We start from the raw sequence: 23,859 nt of genomic DNA, 5'->3' as shown, positions 1-23,859 counted from the left end.
GTGACTGGACCTGCCCTGCAGCAATTCCCATTGCAGAGAGTGGAGGTGAAGGAATTCCTGCCTGGGACACCATCAGGGCCAGCACATCACTGACCATGCTGCCAGCAGACTTTTGACCAAAAAACTTGCCACCAGCTCCCTCCACGATGACCACCCAGTTCTGATTCCTGGTGGGAGTGAACTGCCACTCATAAAAGGATATCTGTACTGCAGCTTCTTGATGAGCTCTTCAGGGGTAATAAATGTCCTGTATGTAGTCAGAAAGGCTTCACAGTACAGCACCAGATCTAGGCAAAAGAGCAAGAAAGCCTCAGTCAACTCTGCTTTCAGAAAAAGCTTCTTGTGGGGTTGAATGCAGATGTACAGAGGAGGACATGGACACACTCTGGTGTGAGTGAACTTCCCAGAAATGCTGTGCTGTTGGTCCTTACCAGCAGATGGACCCTTTGGCACAAGAGCAGCAGTGACACTGCCCTGTCCCCACCGGCCTGGCCCTGGCTCCCACTTGCAGCACTCGGGCTTGTGCCTCATGAAAGGGTCAGTGAAAAACACCTGCTTGTGAGACAGGAGCTATCAATAATGTGTCAAGGAAAAATGTAGTTTAGACCTCAGGGATGCTTAAAAAAGAAGATCTGATGGCAGGAGGTGATGCCTGCTCTGTCTTTGCTGCTCAGGCAGGTCACTCTGCCCTCACAATGAGGAACACACATGTTTCAACACATGCTGTGGTGCTGCAGATCCTCTGCCCTTGCTGAGTTCCAGGAAATCCATCCCAGGACAGTGTAAATAGAAGACTATTTCCAGCCAAAAGAAAAGCAAATTGCACTGCAAAAACTGATGCTGCCCCAACAGAGTCGTGGTGCACACAGTCAGCCTGTGCTAATTCATCTGCAGGACAAGGTGCTGTAGGGCCTGGAATTTGCAAAGGCTTTGGGCATTATCATGGGCACAGAGGATGAATTTGAAGAAGCAGAAATTGCAAACAGGAATGCAGATGTCAGGTCAAGACTGCAGAACACTTACAGTCCCAATGCCTGGTCCTTGTGGAGAGGAGTGCCAAAAGAGGAGCATCAGGCATCAGTGCCAGTGCAGAGCAGGGGCAGGGCAGCAGGGGTGGCACCCTGCCCCTGCCAGGAGCACTGCACCACGGGCAGACAGGGGGGAAGAGCTGCTGTTGTGCCTGCCCAGGCTGGGCTGTACATGCAGAGCTTGTTCCAGCCAGGACAGGCATCACCCCATATCCACGTGCTGTAACACCCAGCCACTGCTGGGAGGTGGGAAGGAGCAGGGCACAGAGGGAGAGCTCTGCCTCTCTACCTGCAGTGTTTCTCTTGGCAGGAGCCTCACCTTCCTCCTGCTCTTCAATCAGGGAGTGCTGCTGCCTCTGGGTTACAGACAACAGAGGCTGGGTGGTCACATCAGGGGAGAGCTCCAGGCCTTGTCCAGCTCCAACCCTGCACTCACAGCAAGTGCGTGTGGCTGTGAGCACTTAACTGACCAGGCATTTTATTCCTGAAGACCACAGGTCTCTAATCCTGATGCCATTTAGCTTTTTCAGAAAACTCAAATGGACAAGAAGCATCATGCAACAGGGCGTGGAGTTACATTTATTCTGGGTTCCCATCTGCCCAAAAGGCAACGTGAGGTAATACAGCTGGTCTGCTCTGGCACTTGAAGCTGCCAAGAAATTCATCTTTAAAGGAAAGCCTCTTAACTCTACCCCTCTGTGCTGTTTGGCTGATTGATTTACAAGCCTCGAATTCTTCTCATTGTAAGCTTAATTCATTAACCCTCTCAGTCACCCAAGCAGTGGGTTAGCATAGCACAAATTCCTCTGTGCTCATTCAGCTTGGCAGGCTGAGCTCAGGCACTGGGAACTGTCGCCTGCCCGAGCTCCCTCCACCCAGCTCTCCACAGCTGCACCACTGGGCACATAAAATCCTGCTCTAGCTTCTCCCAGCTCTGAAAGGTTCCCCACAGCTCTCACCCCACTGCTTGCAGAACCCTCAGAGCCCCCTGTTCATGAACTGGAGGTCCAGCACTCACCCCCTTATCAAGCAGCTGTCTTTCAACAGGAAGAGGAGGGAAGTTTTTTGTAGTGATGCTTGTTCCAGAGAACAGAGCAGTTTCTCCATCCCACTTTCAGCACTTTTATAAGGGGTATTTCCACCATTTCATTTAGACTATTTTCTTTATTATACATTTCCAGCCCTAGCACAATCAACTCCTCCTCCTCCTCTCTGGTGTGCTCCTAACTTTGATCCTTTCTGCCTGGATTCTGTGCCCATGCAGACTGGGAAACACAGCTGTCAGGGGAAGGATTTTCTTGCTAGCTGGATGGTGCTGGTAAGTAATTGCAAACATCTTATGCTACAGTAAAACCCCTGTCATTTAAAAACGTACATGAAAGATATTTCCCCTTTGACTATCAACCTCTAAACTACAAGCACTGAGTGATTCAGAGGGTTAGTGTTTTGCCTCCCAGGAGATAAGGAGATCAATCCTGGTTAAGGCCATCAGCACAAATGTGTTTGGCAGGTTCAAATCACTCTCTGGAAACACTGCAAAGGCTGTCTTTGCCACAGGTCTTGGAAAGGAGCTGCTTCATGTGTGTGGTGCCTGGGTTTGGACAGATGAAGAGGGGTTTTAACAAATCTGGAGCTCAGGGCTGCTAATGTGCCTTCTCCTCGCCCACATCTCTTCTTTTGTACTGTGGATTCCCTCTCTGAACTGGTCTGGGTGGCTGCCAGGACACAAGGGGTACAGAGTGGGATAGGAGGTGGCACAGTAAATTGAAAATACAGGGTGTCAGCAGAGCAGCACCTGAGCAGCCTCCCAGTGCTCACGGGCACTGCATTAGACCCAAACCAATATCCCTTTTTTCCTTCTTTGATGCAACAACCATTCCAGTAACTCCTACATCACCACTGCCCTGAAATTCAAAGGACAAGGAGCACCTCTGGAAACAAGATCCATGCCCAACAGGCTGGTCACACCCGCTCTCACAGAAGGCAGTGGCCCAGTTCAGCAGGTACAGGGACACAACACAGCACTGTCACTGGTGTGCCTCATCTTCCAGATCCAGGCAAGGGCTGGGAGGAGTTAATCCCATCCCTGCTGCTAAATGGAACCACCAGGGGCTTATCCAGCTTACCTCCATCTCCCACAGATAAACACAACCCCCCAGGCTCAGAGGATCCCTGCAGACCCCCCCAGCCCAGCTGTCTGAGGCCGTGGGGCAGAGGACAGGCAGCCAGAGCCGTGCCAGGCTGTGCCCCAGCTCTGCCCTGCTGCCCCTCCTACCTTTCCTGTCGGTCTCTGTGGCGTGCACCAACAGAATGTCTCCAGATCCACCACGGACATCTGGCCCATCATCCCCCTGCAAAGGGAACACAACCACGTTAGGCACGGCCCAAGCTCCCTTAGGCCTGGTTTAACATCGCTGCGGCTCCAACTGGCAGCGCACAAAATGTTCCTGGCACTGCTCGCAGCACAAGCTGGGACACGGACTTCAGTGCTGGGATAATCCTGGAATCTGAATAGAGCATTTGGTGCCCCAGATGAGGAGCTGGGCTGATCCTTACTCGTGGTCTCTGACCCCCCTAAGGCCAGGTTGTGAAGCTCAGGGAAGGCTGAACCTTGTGCCCACAGGAGAATGAGCAGAAATGCCACAAACACTCCCAGAAGAGCATTAAGAGGGCAGCAGCACTGTGTGAACTGTCTCAAAGTGCAGGATCACGTAGCACAGTGGCTGTGGGGTGGGAGGTCATGCATTCAATTTGCATGTTCCTGGAACATCAAAACCTAGCCAGTCAATTCCCTAATCTGGAGCCATTTGGCCGGAGGTCACCTGAAACCATCCAATAACTGGCAGAAGAAAATTGCCCTGCTAATTGCTTGACCCCTGCATTACCACTCTCTAAAACACATCTTCCTTCTAGCTACTGCATTTCACAACTTAAAATATGCAAAACTGATCCACCACTCAGCCAGCATTCCCACACTGCAGGAAGCAGCTCACAGTGACAGTTCTATACTGCTTCAAACATGTAGATCATAAAGAAAAGAAAGAAAAAGGACACTAAGACACAGATCTGCTAGTCCCAAATGTTCAGAAATCACTGATTTTTAAATGTTTTTTAAAGGAAATATTCCGTCAGAGGAGGCTGGAGTTGTGTCTGGCTTCCCTTAGGAATGTCTTTATCATTTCAACATGCCAAACAGTGAAACAATCATGCATTACAGCCATGGAGCAGCTCTGTCTTAAGATGTGAATTTTTCAGGTGACCCTCTGGCAAGACTCATGAAATACTACTTAGAGAACAGGTAAAAGCTTCTCACTCTCTCCTGCACATCTCAGCTGACCAAAGAACAGCCCTGAAGTGCCATTCTCTCTGTTTTCCAGCCAAGCCCCCTGACAGTCTGAAAGCTTCAAAAGCCTGCACGTTCCTCCAGCTGCATGTCACAGACAGCGTGGCTCAAGAGCACAGTGAGCAAAGCTGGCTGGGAGTGCACCCAAGGCTAGACACAAAGCTATTTCTCAAACACAGAAACAATTCCCTTGGCTGCTTCTCCACATCAGTAACATCACGTCCTGCTCATTCACCTGCTGAACCTGCCGTCAGAGAGAAAGGCCAGCACCAAACCTGGATGGATTGTGCTCAGGCTCTCAGGTGATTCATTTCAGACTGCCAGAGGCTGAAGAGGTGGGAAAGGGCAGACTGGGAAAAGGGGACAGGATGTGCTGTTTTTTAGGGAGACATCTCACCTTTTGTTAAACCCTCACTCATTGCTGGTGCTCCCATTCTTTAACAGCAGCCTTCACACACACCCCACTTCTGCCGCAACCTAATTTTTCCTATCTAATAAAAGGTGATGCCTTGTTTGTGCACACAGACAATCAGATTTCAACTCAGAGTAAACCAAAGAGTATGAAAACAAACCCTGAATGCACCTACCTCTTGCTTCAGTGTTAATCTAGACATGATTTCACTGTGGTCAATGAGGGACAGCTCATCTACCTCTTCCTCCAGCTGTGATGACTCCAAAGCATCTGGTGACTGTGGCTGCCTGTGAAAAAAAAAAAAAGGGAAGTAACCTTCATCAAATGACAGTAAGTACACAGAGACTCTGGAGGTAAATCTTTTGCAAACAAGCCCAAATGTCTCTCTCTAACTCTGTTGCTTTGTGCATCTCTTGAAAAAGAGAAAGATAAACCTTTAGGACATCAACACTTGTCTGTCTGCATTTCTGGCAGGCAGGATTTTACTATAAGTACACACTTCCATGTCTCCTTAATCCACCAAATTTTTAGTGCACACAAATCTAAGCCCTTCCTCAAGTGTATAGAGACTGAGCACACTCTACTCATACACATCTTAGTCAGTTCATGACCCGTTGTGCTGAGACAAGGGGAGATGACAGGCTCTTGTGCTGCAGGAAAAATAGAGCAGAAAATCATGACCATTTTTTTGGTGTACATCCCCCTCTAGAATTCCTACCCCCAAAGGCTGGTACTCTTGTACTCTTGTGCCAGGACATGCCCTCTCTGTGCCTGTATTTCCAAAAAAAAACCCAAATAAAGTACTTATGTTCCTCACAGCTTTCCCCAGGCCAAAATCCCGTGCACAGTCAGTACTTTGGGCAGACAGTGAGCTTTGCAGAGCAATCTTGTGTTGTCCTCCTTCACTGCAGGGATCAAAACCCTCAAACCAACTGCAGGAAAATGGGGGGGAGGGAAGTTGACTGTCACACACACAAATCAACGCTGTTCTCTGTTTTTGCTTTAGAAATGCAATTGCAGAGCAATCTCGAGCAGCAGGGAAGCACTCACTCCACTCCTCCTGAAGCCCATCTGTTACAGCTTGCACCTCTTCATTTACATAGGCAAATGACAGCTAAGAGCATTAGAAGGGATATAAAGCCTCCTGCTCCGGGGCCTCAGCAGGCCCCTAACTAGCAGGGTTAGGAAGAAATTTCCCTCTGGAAGACTATTCCAAACACAATACAGACTCTTTTCACACATTTCCCTGGAAGCAGAGGGAGCAGCCAGTGTCAGGGACAGCACAGCCGCTGAGATGGACTGAGGGTGCTAACACAGGCTGCATTAACCCAATGGGCTCCTTGAGCTCAGCAAGGATATCTTGCCAGGGGTTCTCCTTGTTCAGCAGGATCCCACCAGGCACTGGCTGTGCAAAAAAAAAGTGGGCTTAGAAGTTTAGACAACATGGAGGAGGTGAAGGGCACAGCAGGCAGCCCCAAGGATGGTTTGGCAGAGGGGATGCTGGGGCTCTGCACCCTTTGAACCTGGAAGGAGGACACCAGGGGGTCAAGGCTCACCTTTCAGCACCATCTTTGCCCTCCTTCCCCATGGCACTGCTGTTCAAAGCCGAGTCTTTGGAGTGGCCGTCTTTGACAGGGGGAGATTCCTGCCAAGAGAAAGGAGTTTTTCATCATTACACGGGGTCCTTGAGCCCAGCCAGCCTTGCATTTACAGTCTGCCTGCCTCTAAATGGCCCTTTACTGTAAATTCCTACAGAGCAGTTAAAGATTGATGCAAGTTAATGCCAAATGCCAGGAAAACACAGAAGTTAATCAGACAGGAAATTTGGGACCATCTCTGGAGACTAGTGTAATTAGTACTGTTTGCTTTTAACATTGTGAAATGATGCTGAAAGTTACAACACAAGTCAGCTGTTGTCTTGGATTTTAACCCTCTCATGACCTTTTATTTTTCCTCCAGTCCTTTCTGTTGAAATACACTTTGCCTCCTGCTTTAATCCAAACAGACACAATCAGCTCTAAGCTCTCCAGTTTCAGTTCCCCTCCTGACCACAGACCCCCTGCCTCAGGGGGTGGATGCTCACTGCTTCCTACCTCCCTTCTCTCCCATCAGAAGAGGTTTTGCAATGATGCAACGTTTCCACTCCACGACTCAGGGCTGTGGAAATGAGGCTAATGCAAAAAAGCAGAACCAGCTGAACCCGCGGCACAGAACAGCAGGTAGAGAGCTCAGAGCAAAGATACAGCATTTTAAATTAGCCATTTATTAAGGAGACAAATAGCCATGAACAGCAAATGGGAATATTAATCCAACAGTGTCGGAGTTCAGAATGATTTAACATCATGCAGAGTGAAGCTTGGAAATGGAACCTAGTGAACAGACAGGACTGCAACCACCTCCATGCTATCCACTCAGCATGGAAACACCCTGCTGAGCCTGGGTTGCTTGGTGTCTGCAGGATTTTTCTGTAAAGCCCTTTGCTTCCAAGTTGACAACTCGCTCACAGCTGCCCAAAAGGATGGGCCTGCCCAGATGTGTCCCCTGAGGGGAAGTGATGGGAGCACTATCTCTTGGTGTATTTAACACCACCACGGATAAAGGTCTTGGGGACATCCTGCAGGAGATGTGCCTTCCAAGAGGAGGGCAGGCAAAAGGATCACCACAGACTTCTGCCAGTTTCCTATGACCCAACAGGAAGATGGGACCTCCCTGGAATGGAAAACGCCCTGGCTCCTCTAGGAAATATCTAAGATACAAGGCTCGAGTAAAGGAAGAAACAGTGTGTGAGTACAACGCTGAATCAATCATTTACTTTGCAACCAAACAGTGAAGGAAAAAATAAGTATTTAGTGCTAGCATTTAGGCTTTCAGTATTAAAATAGGGAAGGCAAAGCAGTTACAAGAAAAGATGTGGCCCCAGGATGGCTCAGGGTGCAGCTCTCTGGAAGGGAACTTCACGCAAGCAGCTCCAAACAGCCAGCGAAGCGCAGAGGAAACAGCGCGGCAGGAGAAGCCATCCCTGACTCCTGCCAGGGCTCAGCGTGACCCCAAAAGCATCTCCTGCTCTGCACCTGCACCAAGAGGGCCCCCAAACCTGCAGCCAGGAGTGGGCAAGCAGAGGGATGGCTGGGGAGCCGGGGCAGCAGGATGGATGGGGAGCTCCAGGGTGTGCAGAAGAGGCCGGTGCCAAGCGCGCGAGCCCCGGCGTGAACTCGGCATGCACCAGGCAGCCCCTCCCGGGCCGGCCTCTCCGGGCTGTTACTTACTCCTTCAGAGCCTGGGAGTTCCCCGTTGCTCTGGCCAGAGGAATACAGATTGACATATTCACCCTCACCAGCCTCCTCACTGGCGTTTTCACTCTGAGGGAGACAGGATGAAAGGAAATACGTGATGGTGCCCCTCACCAGCGCTTCACAGCAGAGAGAACCTGGGAGCACAACTGCCCTTGGCAGCTGCTGTCACCTCCCTCGGAGTTGTTCTCTGTCTCTGTGGCCCACAGCGGCCACTGAGGCTGCACCATCCTGGGGGTCATTATTTCTGGCTCTGGAGGACTATCCTGAAGGCCCTGGGCAGCAGCAGGCACGGCTTTGCAAGAGCTGTGGACTCCAGGTGGGACTGCCAAGGTGCAGCGGGCGGATTTCAAGGTGCTGGAAGTGGAACGTTCAGAGCTGGACACAGAGCTCCTGTCCTACCCAGGGCAGTCCTGCTGAGTGCAGACCAGCCCTCAGCCTCACGGGCATCAAAGGTACCCCCCAAACTAGGCTACAAGCATGGACTAGACCCATCATGCCAGAATAAACCAAACTCGAGGCCTTCTGGGATATAACAAGGACCCAGGGCAAGGAAGATGCAAAGCAAGGTCATGTCCAAAGCGTGAAAAGCTGCACATTTACTCTGTAATCAGTGACCCTCTTCCAAACTTGGCAGAGAGGCAGCACTGGCGTGCCCTGTGCTGACAGCTCTAATCCCATCAACTCTCGGCTTCGCAGCAGACGAAAGAGGAACTGTCTTGAAAATGAGGTGCTCAAAAAAGTATCTGTAATGGACAGACCTGCTCAGTGATGTGCAAAGTGATCTGGGACCTCAAACTAGCGGAGTGGGAACAGTGTTAGCCTCACTTCGCCAACGTGTGACAACCTGCCACCAAGCACGCAGCTGGGGCTGATGGGAACTGGGAAGAGCAGGAACCTGGAGAGAACAAGAGGTTTTATGCACAGGAGAGACAGAGCTGGACTGTACTCACTGCTCCTGGTGACTCAGGAGGGAGCAGGTGGCAACTGCAGGATGTGAACTGCTGTTAGGAGCCTGCATCTCATAACTACCAACCTCACAAAATACTCCTTTAACTCCCTCAGCTTTATCTTACAATTGCAGGAAGCTACAGCCAACTCTCCCCTTCACCAGCATTTGACATTTTGTGCTTCCTACATATGTGTAGCATTTTCTAAAACCTGCTGAGGTTGTCCATTTTTTTAGAGCCATTTTTATATGAAATTCCCTCTCTGCAATTCACACACATTTGGAAACCAGACTAGACCACAATTTAGCATGTATTAATACAAGAGACATTTTGTTTAAAAGAAAAACCCCAACAAATAAAGGCAGCCTTGCGTTAAGGTGCGTTATCACCTCTTTGGATAGTCTCACCGAAGGCGTCTGGAGAGAATCAGTGAAAGAGGTTTCAGAAGGAAGGCAGACAGGAGCATTCCCGTTAAAGCTGCTCTCCTGAGAAGAGGAGTTTGGCACATCCACAGTGCTGGGTGACTGGCTGGCTGCAGCGGGCACCGCTAGGTCGGGGCTCTGGGACAGATGGACGGGCGGGAAAGGCGGGGTGGAGCAGGAGGAGGAGGTAGAAGAGAGGAAAGGAGGTATGGAGACTTGGTTGTGAGGCACAAAGTCCTGGGAGTAGGACCTAAACACAGATTTGTACTGCAGGACGCAGAGACACAACACAAAAAACAAGGAAGATGGGGAAAGGAAAGAGACAGACAAAAGAAAAAGTAATTAGATTGGCAGCAGCATAGCAGTGACAGCATAAGGCATTTCTAACACAGGCAGCACTATTTTACCATCCCCATCATGGGGTACAACAGCCAGACTTTTCCTGGAGAGGTGTGTTCTTGCACCAACAGCAGCCTGGCTGCTCATCTCTCAGAGGGCAAGTGAGCAGCAAGGTGTGACCTGCAGCTATCCAGCCTTTGCCAGGCAGGGGAAAACCTGGATAGCTCAGAACTGCTAATGCAGTGACCCTGAAAATCACCTGAGTGGAGGAAAGGATGTGAAGGCACACAGAAAGCACAACTCTGAGTGTGTTGGAAGTATCTACATAGAGAAAACTACTTCAAGTGCTTATTGCTTTTCTGGGATTTTCCACAGGATCCAAATTTAAGATGCTTTTTCCTCCAGCCCTGTAATTTAACAGCTACTGTGTCAAGTCTGTTCCAGAACACACAGCTCCCAGGGAGGAGTGGCTGGATACTGCCTTCAAAGTTACACTGAAGGATAAAGGAGATTATGCTGCTACTCCTTCCCATTCGTGAAAAACAGGGAGCAAAAATGGTAATTGCCCTCCGGAGTGATGAATTCCTTATCAAACCAATCCTTTAATGCAGTGCCTTGAAGAGTCAGCTGAAGAGATGAAAAGAGATCATCTGCGTAAAGCTTTATTTCACTATCTCTCCTAATCATCAGATTACTGTTCAGATAATATTAAACAGGGTGCAGTGGGACTATATTGTGCCAAGAAAAACAAGAGCAACCCTCTGTCTTTTAACATCTGGTGCTAGTAAGATTTGCCATCAGGGTAAGTCCAAAACAAAGCTGACTACCATTAAAAAAAAAAAAAAAGACAATAATGCTAAATCTGCTGGAGAGGAGTTTATTTTAAAACTTGCAAAGCTGGTCATAGTCAAGTGGACTGAAAGAAGAATCACATCATCCAAAAAACCCCAGGCTGGAACGCAGCTGTGGTGCTGCTCCGTGGAGGGATCTGCTGCAGAAGGACGGTGCAGTACAGAGCTCTCAAGAAGCACTGACACAACTTGCTCAAACCAGGCTGAAAAGTGACACCACTGTGATGTAGAAAGAAAGGGAATCAAAGGCAGGAATTGGAGAATTCAGGCTACATTTTCTCAGGAGAGTTGAGCAGTTAAGAAAAACCAAAGCTTAGTCCATCACCTGAGCCCCAGCAGCAGCACCCAGCTCAGCAGTGGTATTTTTGTTTCTACCTAGGAAAGACGTGGGCTTAAAAATTTAAACTGAGAACAACCTCAGGCTAGAAGCCTGGTCAAAAAAAAACCTTTTCCACTACAAAGGAAAGGAAATGTAAAGGTCAATGACTAGATTTTACCTTCCACCACCTTAATCTTTGAGTGGCTGTCCAGCAGTGGAGTCCAGCAGTGCTCTGGGTGTATTCTCAGGGCCCAAAACAAATTGCAGGCCATAATACAGAGGAGAGGAGGGGGATGCTTTGAAAAGAGAGCTTAAAAGACTACTGAAAAATAATTTAAATGCAAATCCCCTTCATGTGCCTGTGGCTAAAAGGAGAGTGGCTCTAGGACAGGCTCCTCTCTCTTCCTGCCCATTTCTTTCCGGATGAGCAGCGCTGGCTCCTGGGACACTGTCAGCTTTTGGAGCTGCCTCAGTAACAATGACAAGTCTAATCTCTGTATTTACTTTCTGCCTGGATAAATGCTCTACATTTATTCATTTTCACTTGCATGGCACAAACCACTAAATCCCTCGTAAGACGCCGGGCTCATGACATCATCTTGGCTCAGCAGATTCATTATGCCTGCCTGGTATTTCATGATCTCACTGGCAGTAATATTCCAATGATCACCCCAAGTCCCAGCCTAGACCCCAAACCACTGCTCAACAGCTCAAGAAGGCACTCAAAGAACTGCTGTGCTGGTAAGAAGATCCTTTGCTCCTGTAGAGGAAATAATTAGCTCCAGCAGAAGCTCTGTGCCAGCCCCCCCATTGCTGGACTTCCTGCACCCCCATGACACAGGCGGCACACGCTGTCCTCCGCTTTGTAGTTGATGGACATCTTCCACCCAGGAGGTCCAGGGGGTTTTGTCCCTGACCTGCTGAACCCAGAGGAAAAGCCAGGCTTTTGCAAAGCAGCAGTGGAGCTCACGCAGGGCAGGAGCGAAAGGAAATGACTGTCCTCAGACAAGTCACTCTGGGACAAGCAGAGCCCTGCGTGAGGCACTGGCAGGGTTAGCTCAGGGCAGACTCTGCTTCCCTGCCTGCAGCCTGGACCAGCAGCTCAGGGAGATGAGTTACTGCTCCTGGGGCAGGAACATTTGCACAGCTCCTGCCTCGAGGAGCTTCACACACATTAATCCTAATTTGAAGGCAATTTAGACCTAAATATAACATAACATTGAAGAAATTTTAGAAGTTTGAATGCAGATAAGTCAGTATTGACAATCACTGTATGTTTCTCTCTCCCTGGTCTCATAATACACCTTCAGAACAACTTCTTGGCGTGAGATATGTTGAAAATGCCAGTTTAAGGGCTAGGTACCCATGAAAATGCCTTAATCTTCATTATGTGATCCGTGAACAATCATTTAAGGATGCAGACAGGCTCTCAGCATGCCGTTAACAAAGGGAACAGTGCAGAGAAGCCTTTGGTCTGCTGGCATTAATTAGTCAGCCTGCTCTCAACTTCCAATCTTGTTGTAAAGTTGCATCTTGTAGAAAAGGAGCCAGGGAGCCCCCTCCTTCCTCCGGAGCCTGCAAGCAGCTCTGGAATTCCAGTTATGCAGCCGTGCTGGGACAAGAGCCAAGAGTGAAGCATACTTTTCAAAGGGAGAAAAACCCACCCTGCAGTGGAGATGATGTCCATATGGCACCCACTCCTGCTGCTCCCCAGCCTGACCCAGCCCAGCCAGCAGCTGCCCCAGGAATTGCAGCAATGGCTTCCATGGGATCTGGGTGTTGTCCATCTCCTGGAAGCCTTGTCATCCTCTAAAATGAATACTTTTCTTGGGGAGGGGACAGTCCATTCAACACAACTGTCTCAAGGAAACAAGCCATCCTTTAGTGCTCCCCCCAAGAGGCAACAGTTTATCTTGGAAACAAATCAGTGCTTGTTTTAATCAGCTTCTCAGAGGTTTCCTGCAGGGTCAGTCAGGCCTCGGTTATGGCTTCACGGACACAACCTCCTACTCCATGGCTTTGCTTTAAGTGAAGTACTTCCAAATAACTTCTGGGAAAGCTACAAAACAGGGTGCAACAGGAATCTATGGGAAAGGATGCTCTCCTGTATCCAAACTCTGGCCACACTGCCAGCTCCCACCACAGGACCAGAAGAGGGGGTCCCAGCACGAACCAGGACCTGTGACAGCAAACGGCCGAGACAGGGAGAGGAGAGGAGAGAGCTCCCTCTCCTCTCACCAGTGCAGGGGTTTTTAAAAAGACCTCTGTGCCACTTGGGAAGTGTTTGCACAAAGCCAGCTTTGAGCTGGGAGCAGTCTCATCTCCTGGGAACAGCAGGAAGCAAACGTGCCTGGCCCTGAACATTTACCACACACCGTGACACACAGAGGTCTCCCAGAGACAGCAGCTTTCAACCTTTTCAATTTGCTGCCTTTGATTTTTTGCAACTGTGAATATTTCAGAACAGCTTTCCATCATTAGAAGCTTTGTTCCAGGATGTCCCAAAGGTCAGTGACATTCTGGCTGTTTATTTGGATTAGATGGCAGGAGATAAGCACTTTTTTCTATTAAAACTTATTTCAGGAGAGATACTTTCTTCACACTCACTAGGCATGGCTGACCACAGCTAACAGGGAGACAGGGGTATATATGCAGAGAGTCAGTGGTTGCAAGTTACAGCAGTCTCCAGCCCAAATCCAAAGTTGAATTCAATTATATGGCTGAGAGAGCATCTGCAGCATCAGCAGACACAGTCTTTACCTTTTAAGCACAGCCTTCTCAGTTACCCTATGGACTTCTGCCAAATTAATCTGCCATCCGGCCAGACACTCCCAGATCAGGTAGAGCATCAGATTCCCAAAGTATGAAGCTATCAGAGGAAAGGATCAATCTTTCATATCTCCTCTGCTAATGTTATTAAGGGAACTATGTGGGCAACGTGCCAGAACTGGATGCCCAAATTGTAACAGTACAGAATTATGTTCACAAAATACTGGGTGTTGCAAAGTCATTAGACCCTAAGAATATAATTGCACAGACAACTATTTGAAAAGACTTCCTATCTCATAACACAATGCTGGGCTTCCAGGTACTTTTGCTAATGAGGAAGGAAATGCTCCTGCAATGAATGGCTGGAAACACAAGCTGCCAACAGAATGGCTTCAAGCACTGCCACAGGAAAGGCAGCACCTCCTCAGGCTGGAATGTTTCTCAGCAAGGCCTCTGACCTGGCTGCAGAGCTGACCTCCCTGGTTTTAATTGATGGTAACCACAGTATAGGGACAGATGGGGCTTCTTGTGTCTCCTGGCTTCTGCACAAGAAAACACAAAATCCAAACTTTTCCTCGCGGAGGAGAGATTCCTGCCCATCTTTGCAACAGAACAAATAAGGGGACAGCAGGGGAAGAAAACATTTGTAAGATTTATTAACCATGCTGTCATGCATCTCTCTTTGGAAAATATCAGAATTCAATTCAGTTGCACCTACAGCATCAACTCTTTGGCTTGTGGACAAAGCCCCCAGATCAAGATGGCAGATCTGGAAAAGACAGAGTCTGGAGGCCAAGACAAGACTTCTAAAAGATCAGCCACATGAAAAACAGGGGGTGTGTGACCTATGAAGTCAACATGGGACTGGTCAGAAAGACCTACAGAGACCTGCAGTGTTCCAACTGCAAGGAAAATGTATAAACCCCCAGAGGAAGTGGTTTTCACCACCCCAGAAGATCCAGTGATGCCAGCAGGCAACAGCACTATTAATATCAGTGTCCAGGCCTGCCACAGGCAGTGGAAATGAACACAAACACAGAAGGAATGCTAAACAGGAAAGGCAAAACAATACCTAAGTCAGAACAGCTGGTTAAAGGGATGCAAATCTTTTCAATCCCCCTTCCCTCTGCTCCAAATTAAGGAGCCAAAACCTTAGGACAGAAAGGAGCAAGCACTTCCCAGCTGTGGTTTGACTGAGGCTCTCACCATATGAATGACAACAGCTCGGATTCTGCTGAGGGCCAGAGCCTGGTGTGTGCTGCAGGCTGGAAGTGAGCTCCAGGAACGGGAACAAGGCTGGGAAAACGTGGGAAGCACATGGCTGCGTCCTGCACGCCTTTAATCACTTATCTGACCCCCCTTTTCCTGAACATACGTTAGCACGCACACAAGAAAGAAGAACAGTTGCTGTGAATTTTCTGTGCACTTGCTCAATTTGCTCAAGAATGGTGAGAACTAGTGAGAACAGAAGCGCAGAACTGGAGCTTTCATAAGGAAATCACTTGCGCCTTCTGCTGGAATCTGACAGCCAATTGGTTCCTGGTAAATTACCAGAAATGTTTCTTAATTAAAAAGAAAACATAAGAAAAAACCCAACATTTTGAGAAAGGCAACTTATTTCTCCACAGTGAAGGACGCAGCCAAATTTCCACTAATGGCATGTACATGCCTTGGAGATACAGCTGTTCCTTGTTTCAGTGAGGAAAAGCTTCCACAAGACTTTCTGCAGCCCTCGGTGGAAAACCTGTGGATGGGCAGCAGTGGAGCTCGCCACCGGATATTTCCTCTACCACTGCAGAGTTCTCCAGCTGCCAGGAAGTAACAAGATCTCAAGATCTGATTATCCCTGCTGCTCGGATACCTGCCCACCCATTTCCAGGCAAACAGCACAAGGATTGATTAAACCACGGGACAACAGCTCTGTGCTCACAAGAAGGGAGGGAGGTGATCAGCTGGAGAGAAACTACTGCCAACCACAACCAATGCCTTCTTGTTGCAAACCTCCTTCCCCACTGCTTAGAACTTTCAAAAGAGGTGGGAATCCCTTGAATGATTCTTGATAGTACAATCCAGTTGTCCCCCCAGTGTGGGATTTAATGGCTCAGCTGTCCATGGGATGGGGAACATGATGCAGTTCCTTAAAACACCAGCCCACACTACCAACACCAGCCCTGCTGGCACAGAGGCCAGACACGAGTCAGACTCGGATAAAAAACAGCCCAACTTGCCAAACCTATGAGGTCTGATCCAGTTGCTCAAGATCTGCCTCTATCCAGTAAAAGCTATTACCTCTGACACAATTTCCTGCAAAGGAGGGAAAAGCACAATTAGTGGGCTGACAGAGGGTGGCAGCTGGGCTGCAACAGCCCCTGCAGTGCTGACTGGAGAGAAAGGAGTCAGGGCTCTAGAAAAACTCATCCATTAAAAATTAAAAGATGCTCTGAACAACTTCACCTCTTTTCTGCTGTCTGAAAACAGTCAAACAGTCTTGTTAAGCCATGTAAATCAGGAGTAAGGCACTAATCCTTCACCTGGAGCACCGAGCTAAGGGGATAACAAGCAGAGCGTGGTGCTGGCTCGGCCTCCCTGCTGCTGGCACATGAACAGATGGGGACAGGGACAGGTCCTCCCTGGGAGTGACTCCTGTGGCCTCCCTAGGCCAGTCTCCAGGGCAGGAAAAAAAGCACAGGGCACTTTCTGAAAACTGGCTACACTTGCAGGGCCTTGCTGACACTGGGTCAGTGGACAGCCATCGAGTTTAGCAGCTCGGAATTCCTGGTATTGATCCAAGGAGGTTTTTGCTTCCTGTGCAGAATGAATGACAGTTTATGTAGGAGATATGTAATTTTAGGAGATCTGATAGCCACTGCTGCTATCTGGGTACACAAGAGGCCAAGTGCTCAGCTGGCAGTGTCTGAAAGGTGTGCTCCCCCTGGCACTGACTCCCTCGCTGGGGCTGGTGGCAGCTAATGCTGATTTTTGGCTGGTTTATTTTTCACCAGCGCTCACTTGAGTGCCCTTTCTCTAGGGAGAGAGGAGAAATGAAGACAAGAGCTCACGAGGAGCAGAGCAGCATGCTGAAGTGCTCCTGGTGCAGCTCGTGGCATCCCTTGAGTGAAACCTCCCGGGGCAGATTGCAGGAGGGGCTCTGCTCCTTCCTTCCAGTGCTGATGGAGGGTGTCACCCTGGGAGGGATCCAACCCCCCCAGCTGGGTCACATCTCTTATTAGGGACAGGAGAAATGGAATAAACCGTGGTTATGGTATTACATGGGTCAGCTATAATGCATGTAAGGACATTGGTATTCTGTATCTCAAAGAGACACTTTCACAGTGAAAAATCTCATTCTTGGCTGTGAAAAAATAGACCAGATAGAGTAATGAGGAGCTATGAAATTATCCTAATTTAAAGGCACTAATGGAAAAATCACCATTTTTAATTCAGCTTATTTCCTTTGTGCATTTGACAGTGCACTGTCTCATTGCTCTCATTGTTCCTCATGCTCCAGCCATTTATTTTACCCCTCACCAAATCCTTGCGAAAATGAGTAAGGATTTTTAAATGAAGTTTTAATATTTCTTAAAATAATATATTCACAGTAATGTAGTCCAAAGTAAGATGAGAATGGGTCAGAGCAATTTAATAGGTAGTAACCATTTAATCCAACAAGGACGCTTTTTTAAATCAAAGTGCCCATGTATTTTTAGAACATTATAGAATCATATTTATAGCCTCTCAATTAAATCAAAAATAGTCAAGTACTTTTATCTAGTCCTACAGTTCCATGTTTTGCTAGCAAGGACCACTACCAAGTAAGAGAGCTGTACAATTCAGGACTTTTACTTCAAATTTTAGAACTGCTTACCACAAATTTATGCAAACACTAACCTTGCCACCCCTCAGCCTTTTCATCTGTGCAGCAAAACTGCTCTCTCTCACACAAGTGGAAGCCAAAAGCTTTCATTCATGGCTTGTGAAGTAGCTCTACTTGTAAAGCACTTGAATACTTTCTTCTTCTTTGGACCAGTGATTATCACTAATTTTTAAAGAATGAGTAAGCGCTGAAATGGGAAGATAGCAGTGGCACAGTGGGAGGATACTGTTTTCAAACATTTAATATGAAACTAATGGAACACTATGGAATCTTCTCAAGTCTTGTCTGATAATTTCTTCTCCAGAAGAAAACTAATTTACTAAACATCCAGGTCACTGTCAAAAACCAGTGTATTCTCACATGTCATCACATGGCAATCAGAGCATAACCACATAGTTTTACATGAAAATGAGCCTCACAGTGATGAGCTAGCAGAATCCCATGGCTGAGTTTAATTTCATTATATTAAGACTTTGTTATTACTACCATTTAATTTAAGCAGCTGATTAGAGATTTAAGCAGTGCTCTAATACTATTTTGCTTTAAATGATTTCCAGCTCCTCCTGCCATTTTCTCTTCAGGCTGCTCACAAGTGCTACAGCACTTGAGAGAAAACCCTGCTCATCCATCAGCAAATCATACAGGCAAACTGAGCTTGTTTGGGACCATGGAGATGTGAACAGAAGCAGACAGGCAAAAATGAGATGGAAGATCTAGTAGAGGCCATTTTCTAGGAAAAAAATTAAAGAGCTGCAGCCCCTGTTCCACATGTTTGACTAAATCCATGGATTTTGGGGACAGCATCTTGTTATTTCTCCCAAGGCCAGGCTCACACAGCAGCCTTTAACTGACTCATCCACATCACTGGCATTATGCAATGGGACAAAAAGACTTTGCAGCTCCAACGTGCAGCCTGGGGCACACAGAGGTCACAGGAGTGTGCCTGGGCACACAGGCCAGCTCTCCTTCCTCAGTCCCCTGCCACAAATGTCAACATGGACACGTCATATAAAGAAAGCTACACCTCCCCTGTCTTCACCTGGTGGGATTTACACTTGGTGGGATTTACACACCGTTTCTCCCACCTGGCTGGTGACTACAGGAGTTCAAAAGCCCCCAGAGGAACCTCCACCTTCACCTGAGAGGGCAAGCAGAGAACTGGCACAGCAGGGATCAGCAGTAAGACAATACCCACGTGTTCCAGAGCGCAGAGAACTCACCGAGTGCACAGGAAAGGAGCTGTGCCGGCTGAGAAAGGAGTTAGACACTGACATAGTGAGGCCCTGAGTGGCACCGCAGTCCTCGGGGGTGAAGGGCACTTTAGGTTGCTGGACACAGTAGGAGACAGAGGAGAAAGAAGAGGCAGCATAGGAGGCCTGCTGAGGAGGGGGGAGAAAGCAGGAGACACAAGACACAGAGAAAGAGAGCACAGAAAAGGCGATGAATAAAGGGCAAGAAATGCTAACTGTAAAACAATGCATATAATGGCTGGCTAAACAAACAGCTATTCACGCAGCTCATCAGAGCCAGACACACCAATATGCCTTTCTTGAGCTCAAGAGGCACGGCAAAAATCACAATTCAAATCTTCTTTGTTTCACAAATCCCTTAAAAAATGAACTCCTGCCTCCCCCTCCCCGCTCACCCGTGGACAGCTGCTGCTGGCACAGACAAGCTGCTCCTGGCTGCCCTTTTGTCCCCTTGCCGTGGGGGCAGACGCCCAAAGGAGGAACTGGCTCTAAGCACACAGTTCTTGCACGCTACTGTTTTTTTCTGGCAACCTGCAGACTGGGAACTTGGCCTCTCCAGTGGATCCTCACTGGTACTGCTGTAGGACTGGGTGACAGTGACATCCTGCCATTTCTCTGTCCAGTCCAAGATTATAATCATGTGCAGGAGGCAGCTATTACACCAGAAGTGACAAATCCTGGCAAGGAATTTCTCCTGAATTCCCCTATGGTAAGGAGACTGAGAGAGGATAAGGTATATTCACAGGCTTTCTCAGACTTGTTGAATAAAACATACAATGCAAACATACAACCTTATTTTTGATTAAGATCTGAAGCTGACAAGAAAGGACTTCCTCGTTATTATATTATAGAAGAGTCCATCCAGCAAAACTTGCTGCTGCTAGAGCAGCTGATGCCCATTTGATTTGCCAAATAAAATCTCCCAGGGCAGCAGGAGCAGAGGAACAAGAGGCTTTTACAGGGACTGTGGTATAAGCCATCACCTGCTTGCACCTCTTTCCCAACAGAGGGATGAAGGGAGGGAGGCTGCACTTGAAGAAACCTTTGCTTCAGGGGAACTGCAAGCAACACCTTGATGGTATCAGCTTGTAAAATGACAAGAATGGCCAGCAGGCAAAGCAGTGACATCTTGGCTGTCCAGAAAATGATTAAAGGGAAGCAAAGAAATGCTTTGCTTCAGCCATCAAATTCAGGACAGGAGCAGAATTTCCCTTCTGCACAATGGCTGCAGTAAATCTGTGCTTTGCAAACTCTGATCATGACTGTGCAGCCCAAGTCACCTCCAGAAATGTCACTGAAGTGCAGCCACCTCCAGGAGGGGAAGGCAGGCAAGGGGCTGCAAGGTACAAGTGACAGGGCAAGGGTCACACTGATGGGGACCACAGACCCTGGAGAACTGCCTGATCCTCCAGAGATGAGTCCTGTAGACTCTTTAGTATCCCTGCAAAGCAAATGGGATGCCAGCATTTAAGGTCTTGTCCCCACAAATAATCAGTGCATAATACTCAGTTCAGCTTAGCCAAAATTGTCAGTTTATATTTTTAGGATTCCTACTTGCATCACAGGAATGTAGTTATGCAAATCCCAAAATTAGAGTTAAAAAGTAACACTCTGGGGCAGTCAAACTTTAGCACATACAACATGAAGAAATATTGCACGAGTCACCCTCACAATGGTAAGACCATGGCTCTGTTCCCACATTTCCTCCCATTTTGTTAAAGCTATGGCCAATTTAAGTAAGCTACATCAGAACAAAATATTTTTTTTTAAACAGAACAAATAAGATAATTAATATAAACAAAATACCTTAGGTTGGAGTTGGGGAAAAAAAAAAAAGAGAGCGAAAAGAAGTGAAAGGAAAACCATTAAAAGGAAATGGGACAAAATCCCACCCTCCACTGAGGTCGGAAACAAAACTGCTGCTGCCATCAGTGAGGTCAGGATTTCATCCCCCGCATGGAAAATGGCCTTTTCTGTGCTGTTAAAGCCACCACCCACACACATGTGGATGTGCCTTTCCCTGCTGGCAGCCTGGGGGGCCAGCAGAACACTGAGAGAAAGGTAAAATCCTCACTCACACAAGGGGACCAACGTGAAGGAAACATGCACGAGTGAAGTAGTGGCTATACCAAAGGTCTGTGCAGACAACATAACAGCAGTTATTCTGTTTAAACAGTTATTATTAGTGGCATCTCTGACAACAGTTTCAAAACAGCAGTGGGAACAACAGTGCAGCAACCTCCTGAAAATAGTGTTGCTCAGTGTGTCAAAATCTTCCAAGCAGTTGTCGTTACACAAGCCTGGCACAGATTCAGCCCTGCCGTGTGGAAGACAAATGTTTCATTTTTAGGGCATTTTAGGACTTTCAAAGCTTGCAGGGAACGGTCTGAACGCGGGGTTGGAAAGCAGCAAAAACGTACACGATGCAAAATGCCTAAAGCCACGTTCACAAGCTGCCAAGGAGCACGATGTGGGAACACCAGTGAGACATCCTCCCACCACCTCTGCCTGTCAGAACCAGGAGCAGGAAGAGCAGAGCCGTTCCTGAGAGCCTGGTGGCCCTGCCAGGTGGCCTTGAGGTGTCTGTCACTCACCAGCTGCCGCTGCTTGGGTGGGAGAGCAGGAGGAGGTGCCAGATCTTGAGAGGGGTCTAAGCTGGTAAAGGAGTCATTGATCCCATAGACTTCCCTGAGGTACTTGTTCTTCTTCTGGTAGATGTGCTCGTTCTGAGGGGTCTGGTAGAACATGGACGGCTGTGGCTCTGAGTAGTCTTCCACAAACTGCATGTAGGCCATCACTGCAAGGCAAAGAGAGGTGACACTCACTGTCCTGCTCTGCAAACCCCAGCTGAGGGTCAGCAGGCAGCTGCTTGTCCTCAGAAGGGCACCCACAGCTGCCATCCACCTTGTAAATGCAAACACTCCTCCTGCGAGCCAGCACACAACAAACACCATCCCAGGCCACAAACACAGCTGATCATACTCTGGAACCAGTGAGGTCTCCAAACAGCAACTTGAGGAGTCTCATTCACTGATGCTTAGCCCAAATCCTCACCTAATCCATGGCAATTCTGAGAATATTCCTCAACAGCTAATATCCAAGTCACCATAAAAACCAGAATAGTTAGTGTCAGTCTGCTTTTTAAGAGTGTAACAATGCAACCTGAGCTATAAATCTGTAATAATTCTTGTGCCTACAGTTAGTCTCCTATCTGCAGTCAGCAAGATTTCTAGAACCAGGAGGCATACAGAGTTTCTCCATTCTAGCAAGCTGACAAAACTGTTATCAGAGAACACCTACCTGTGAGACTGGGTGTGCCTCTCCCTCAGCTCTTTAAACGCCACTGCCACTCCTGCTACAAAATACTTAATCACAAAATACTTATTCCTAAAAGTGCCCCTGACCATGTGTTCCTACCTCCTTAGCTCAAATCCAACACCCTTTGCTCCCATCCCTTTTTAAAGCAACTTACCATCTCCAGTTTTCAAACTCAACTGATTCACAAGCTTTTGTGAGATGTGGCTCAATGGAAATTTAAATGGGAACAAACCTTGTCTAGAGGACCTTTCCATCTGTACAATATTCCTTCCAAAATCTATAAAAAAAGCCCACACAGGTGAGCCTAGGCAGCTCTGACAGAGGATTAGTTACTGCTGCAATATTTTAGTGTTGGAGGGGGAGGATGACATCCAGTGCCATAGAAAGTCTACTACAAACCCACCTCTCATTATTAAGGATCAGAAGCGTGCTGAATAGTGTAAAACACAAGAACCCCTTTCTGTACACCTGAGAGCAGGAGAAATAGATGTAAGTGTCATGGGAAGGACTAATCAAGGCCTTCTTGTAAACATGCTGTCATGCACAAGGCACTGTGATCATCCCTCCCTTCCTCCTGATAAACAAGCAGTTGTTACTTTTTGTAAATCTGGTCATTTGGTGGCAATTATTCATCTTCTGCTGGTGTTTCAGTTGTACAGCTGAAAGGAGTGGATGACTTCAGTGAAAGCCATAAATACAACGAGCACAGTGCAGGATTTGCACATCATGAAGTTGGTTCCCACACTGGCTGCGAGGCAAAGTCCTCTGTTCACCTGCCAAGGCAGACCCTGGGCCAGCCTCTAAACAGGATACAGCCCTGCAAATGTGCCAGCAGGAAGGAGTTGCTTTGCACCTGTCTTGGGCACCTTTTTACAGATTTCCTCTAATATTTTAAACTCCATTTAGAAATGGAGCTAACACAGCTGCCCTTCCCCAAAAGAATTATAACCCTCTTCCAAAAAAATAGAATAAATAAAAAAAGAAATAATGAAAAAGAACAGGTCGAGGCAATGGGAGCACAGGAAATGGAGCTGATGGATTTCAATCCTGACCGGTAACACCTGCTGTCCCCATCCTGTGACCCCACAGTCCTGCCACTGGACAACCAGTTCGTGTCCTGCAGCACAGCCAGTCCTGCACAGCTCTGCCAAAGCTGCTGGAATTCTGACCTCCATCTCTCCCTGCCACCTGAGCCTTGCCCCTCTTCCTCCCTCAGACTCCCTGCTCTTCCCCAGACCAACTTCACAGTGAAAAGAAGCATCTTCTGGAAATACTGTCTTATTTGGAATCATGGTGATGGTGCAGGAAATACAGAATTACTAAAATAGTCTTCTCAAGTATCAGTGATTCAGTTGGCTAAGGTGCTCCTGTGCCCTGGAAAATGCCCTGGTATCATACAACAATTTCAGGGGACAAGATCTAAAGAAGGCTTATGAAAGATATTTCTCTAGCAGCAAAACTGAACTAAGGATCAGGAGTCCTTGCAGAGGACAAGAGCTTGAGGAAAAGACCACATTTTGAGAGCTCATCAGCTGAGCAGGACAAAAGCCAAGAAGGCAGGCCTGGCAGTGCTGGCATGATGTAACAGATACTGCTGAATCCAGATCAACTCTTCGTGTTGAGTCACCTACAAAAGCAGTGCTTCACTGAACACCCAGATCTGCAGCCACCACTGGGGATCGATAGCTGTGAGC

The 23,859-nt window shown here is 47.9% G+C and overlaps 1 protein-coding gene across 4 annotated transcripts in view; it reads right to left on the bottom strand.

Moving 5' to 3' along the window:
* Window positions 1-23,859, bottom strand: part of RAPGEF1 (Rap guanine nucleotide exchange factor 1) — an 84,632-nt gene that overhangs the window by 8,578 nt on the left and 52,195 nt on the right. The window contains exons 10-17 of one of the 4 annotated variants that reach the window (XM_053996790.1): window positions 21,442-21,644; window positions 18,818-18,976; window positions 9,431-9,712; window positions 8,050-8,142; window positions 6,340-6,428; window positions 4,959-5,070; window positions 3,304-3,379; window positions 203-287 (exon numbers count right to left, since the gene is read on the bottom strand). In XM_053996790.1, the coding sequence (XP_053852765.1) occupies window positions 203-287; window positions 3,304-3,379; window positions 4,959-5,070; window positions 6,340-6,428; window positions 8,050-8,142; window positions 9,431-9,712; window positions 18,818-18,976; window positions 21,442-21,644 (1,099 nt within the window). The remainder of the gene's footprint in view (window positions 1-202; window positions 288-3,303; window positions 3,380-4,958; window positions 5,071-6,339; window positions 6,429-8,049; window positions 8,143-9,430; window positions 9,713-18,817; window positions 18,977-21,441; window positions 21,645-23,859) is intronic. The other 3 variants (XM_053996791.1, XM_053996792.1, XM_053996793.1) reach the window with 3 other exon arrangements.

Source organism: Vidua macroura, chromosome 21 (genome assembly GCF_024509145.1).
Source record: "Vidua macroura isolate BioBank_ID:100142 chromosome 21, ASM2450914v1, whole genome shotgun sequence".
NCBI classification, from domain to species: domain Eukaryota; kingdom Metazoa; phylum Chordata; class Aves; order Passeriformes; family Viduidae; genus Vidua; species Vidua macroura.
Note: the sequence above shows the minus strand (reverse complement) of the source record. Positions and strands in the feature narration are given on the sequence as shown.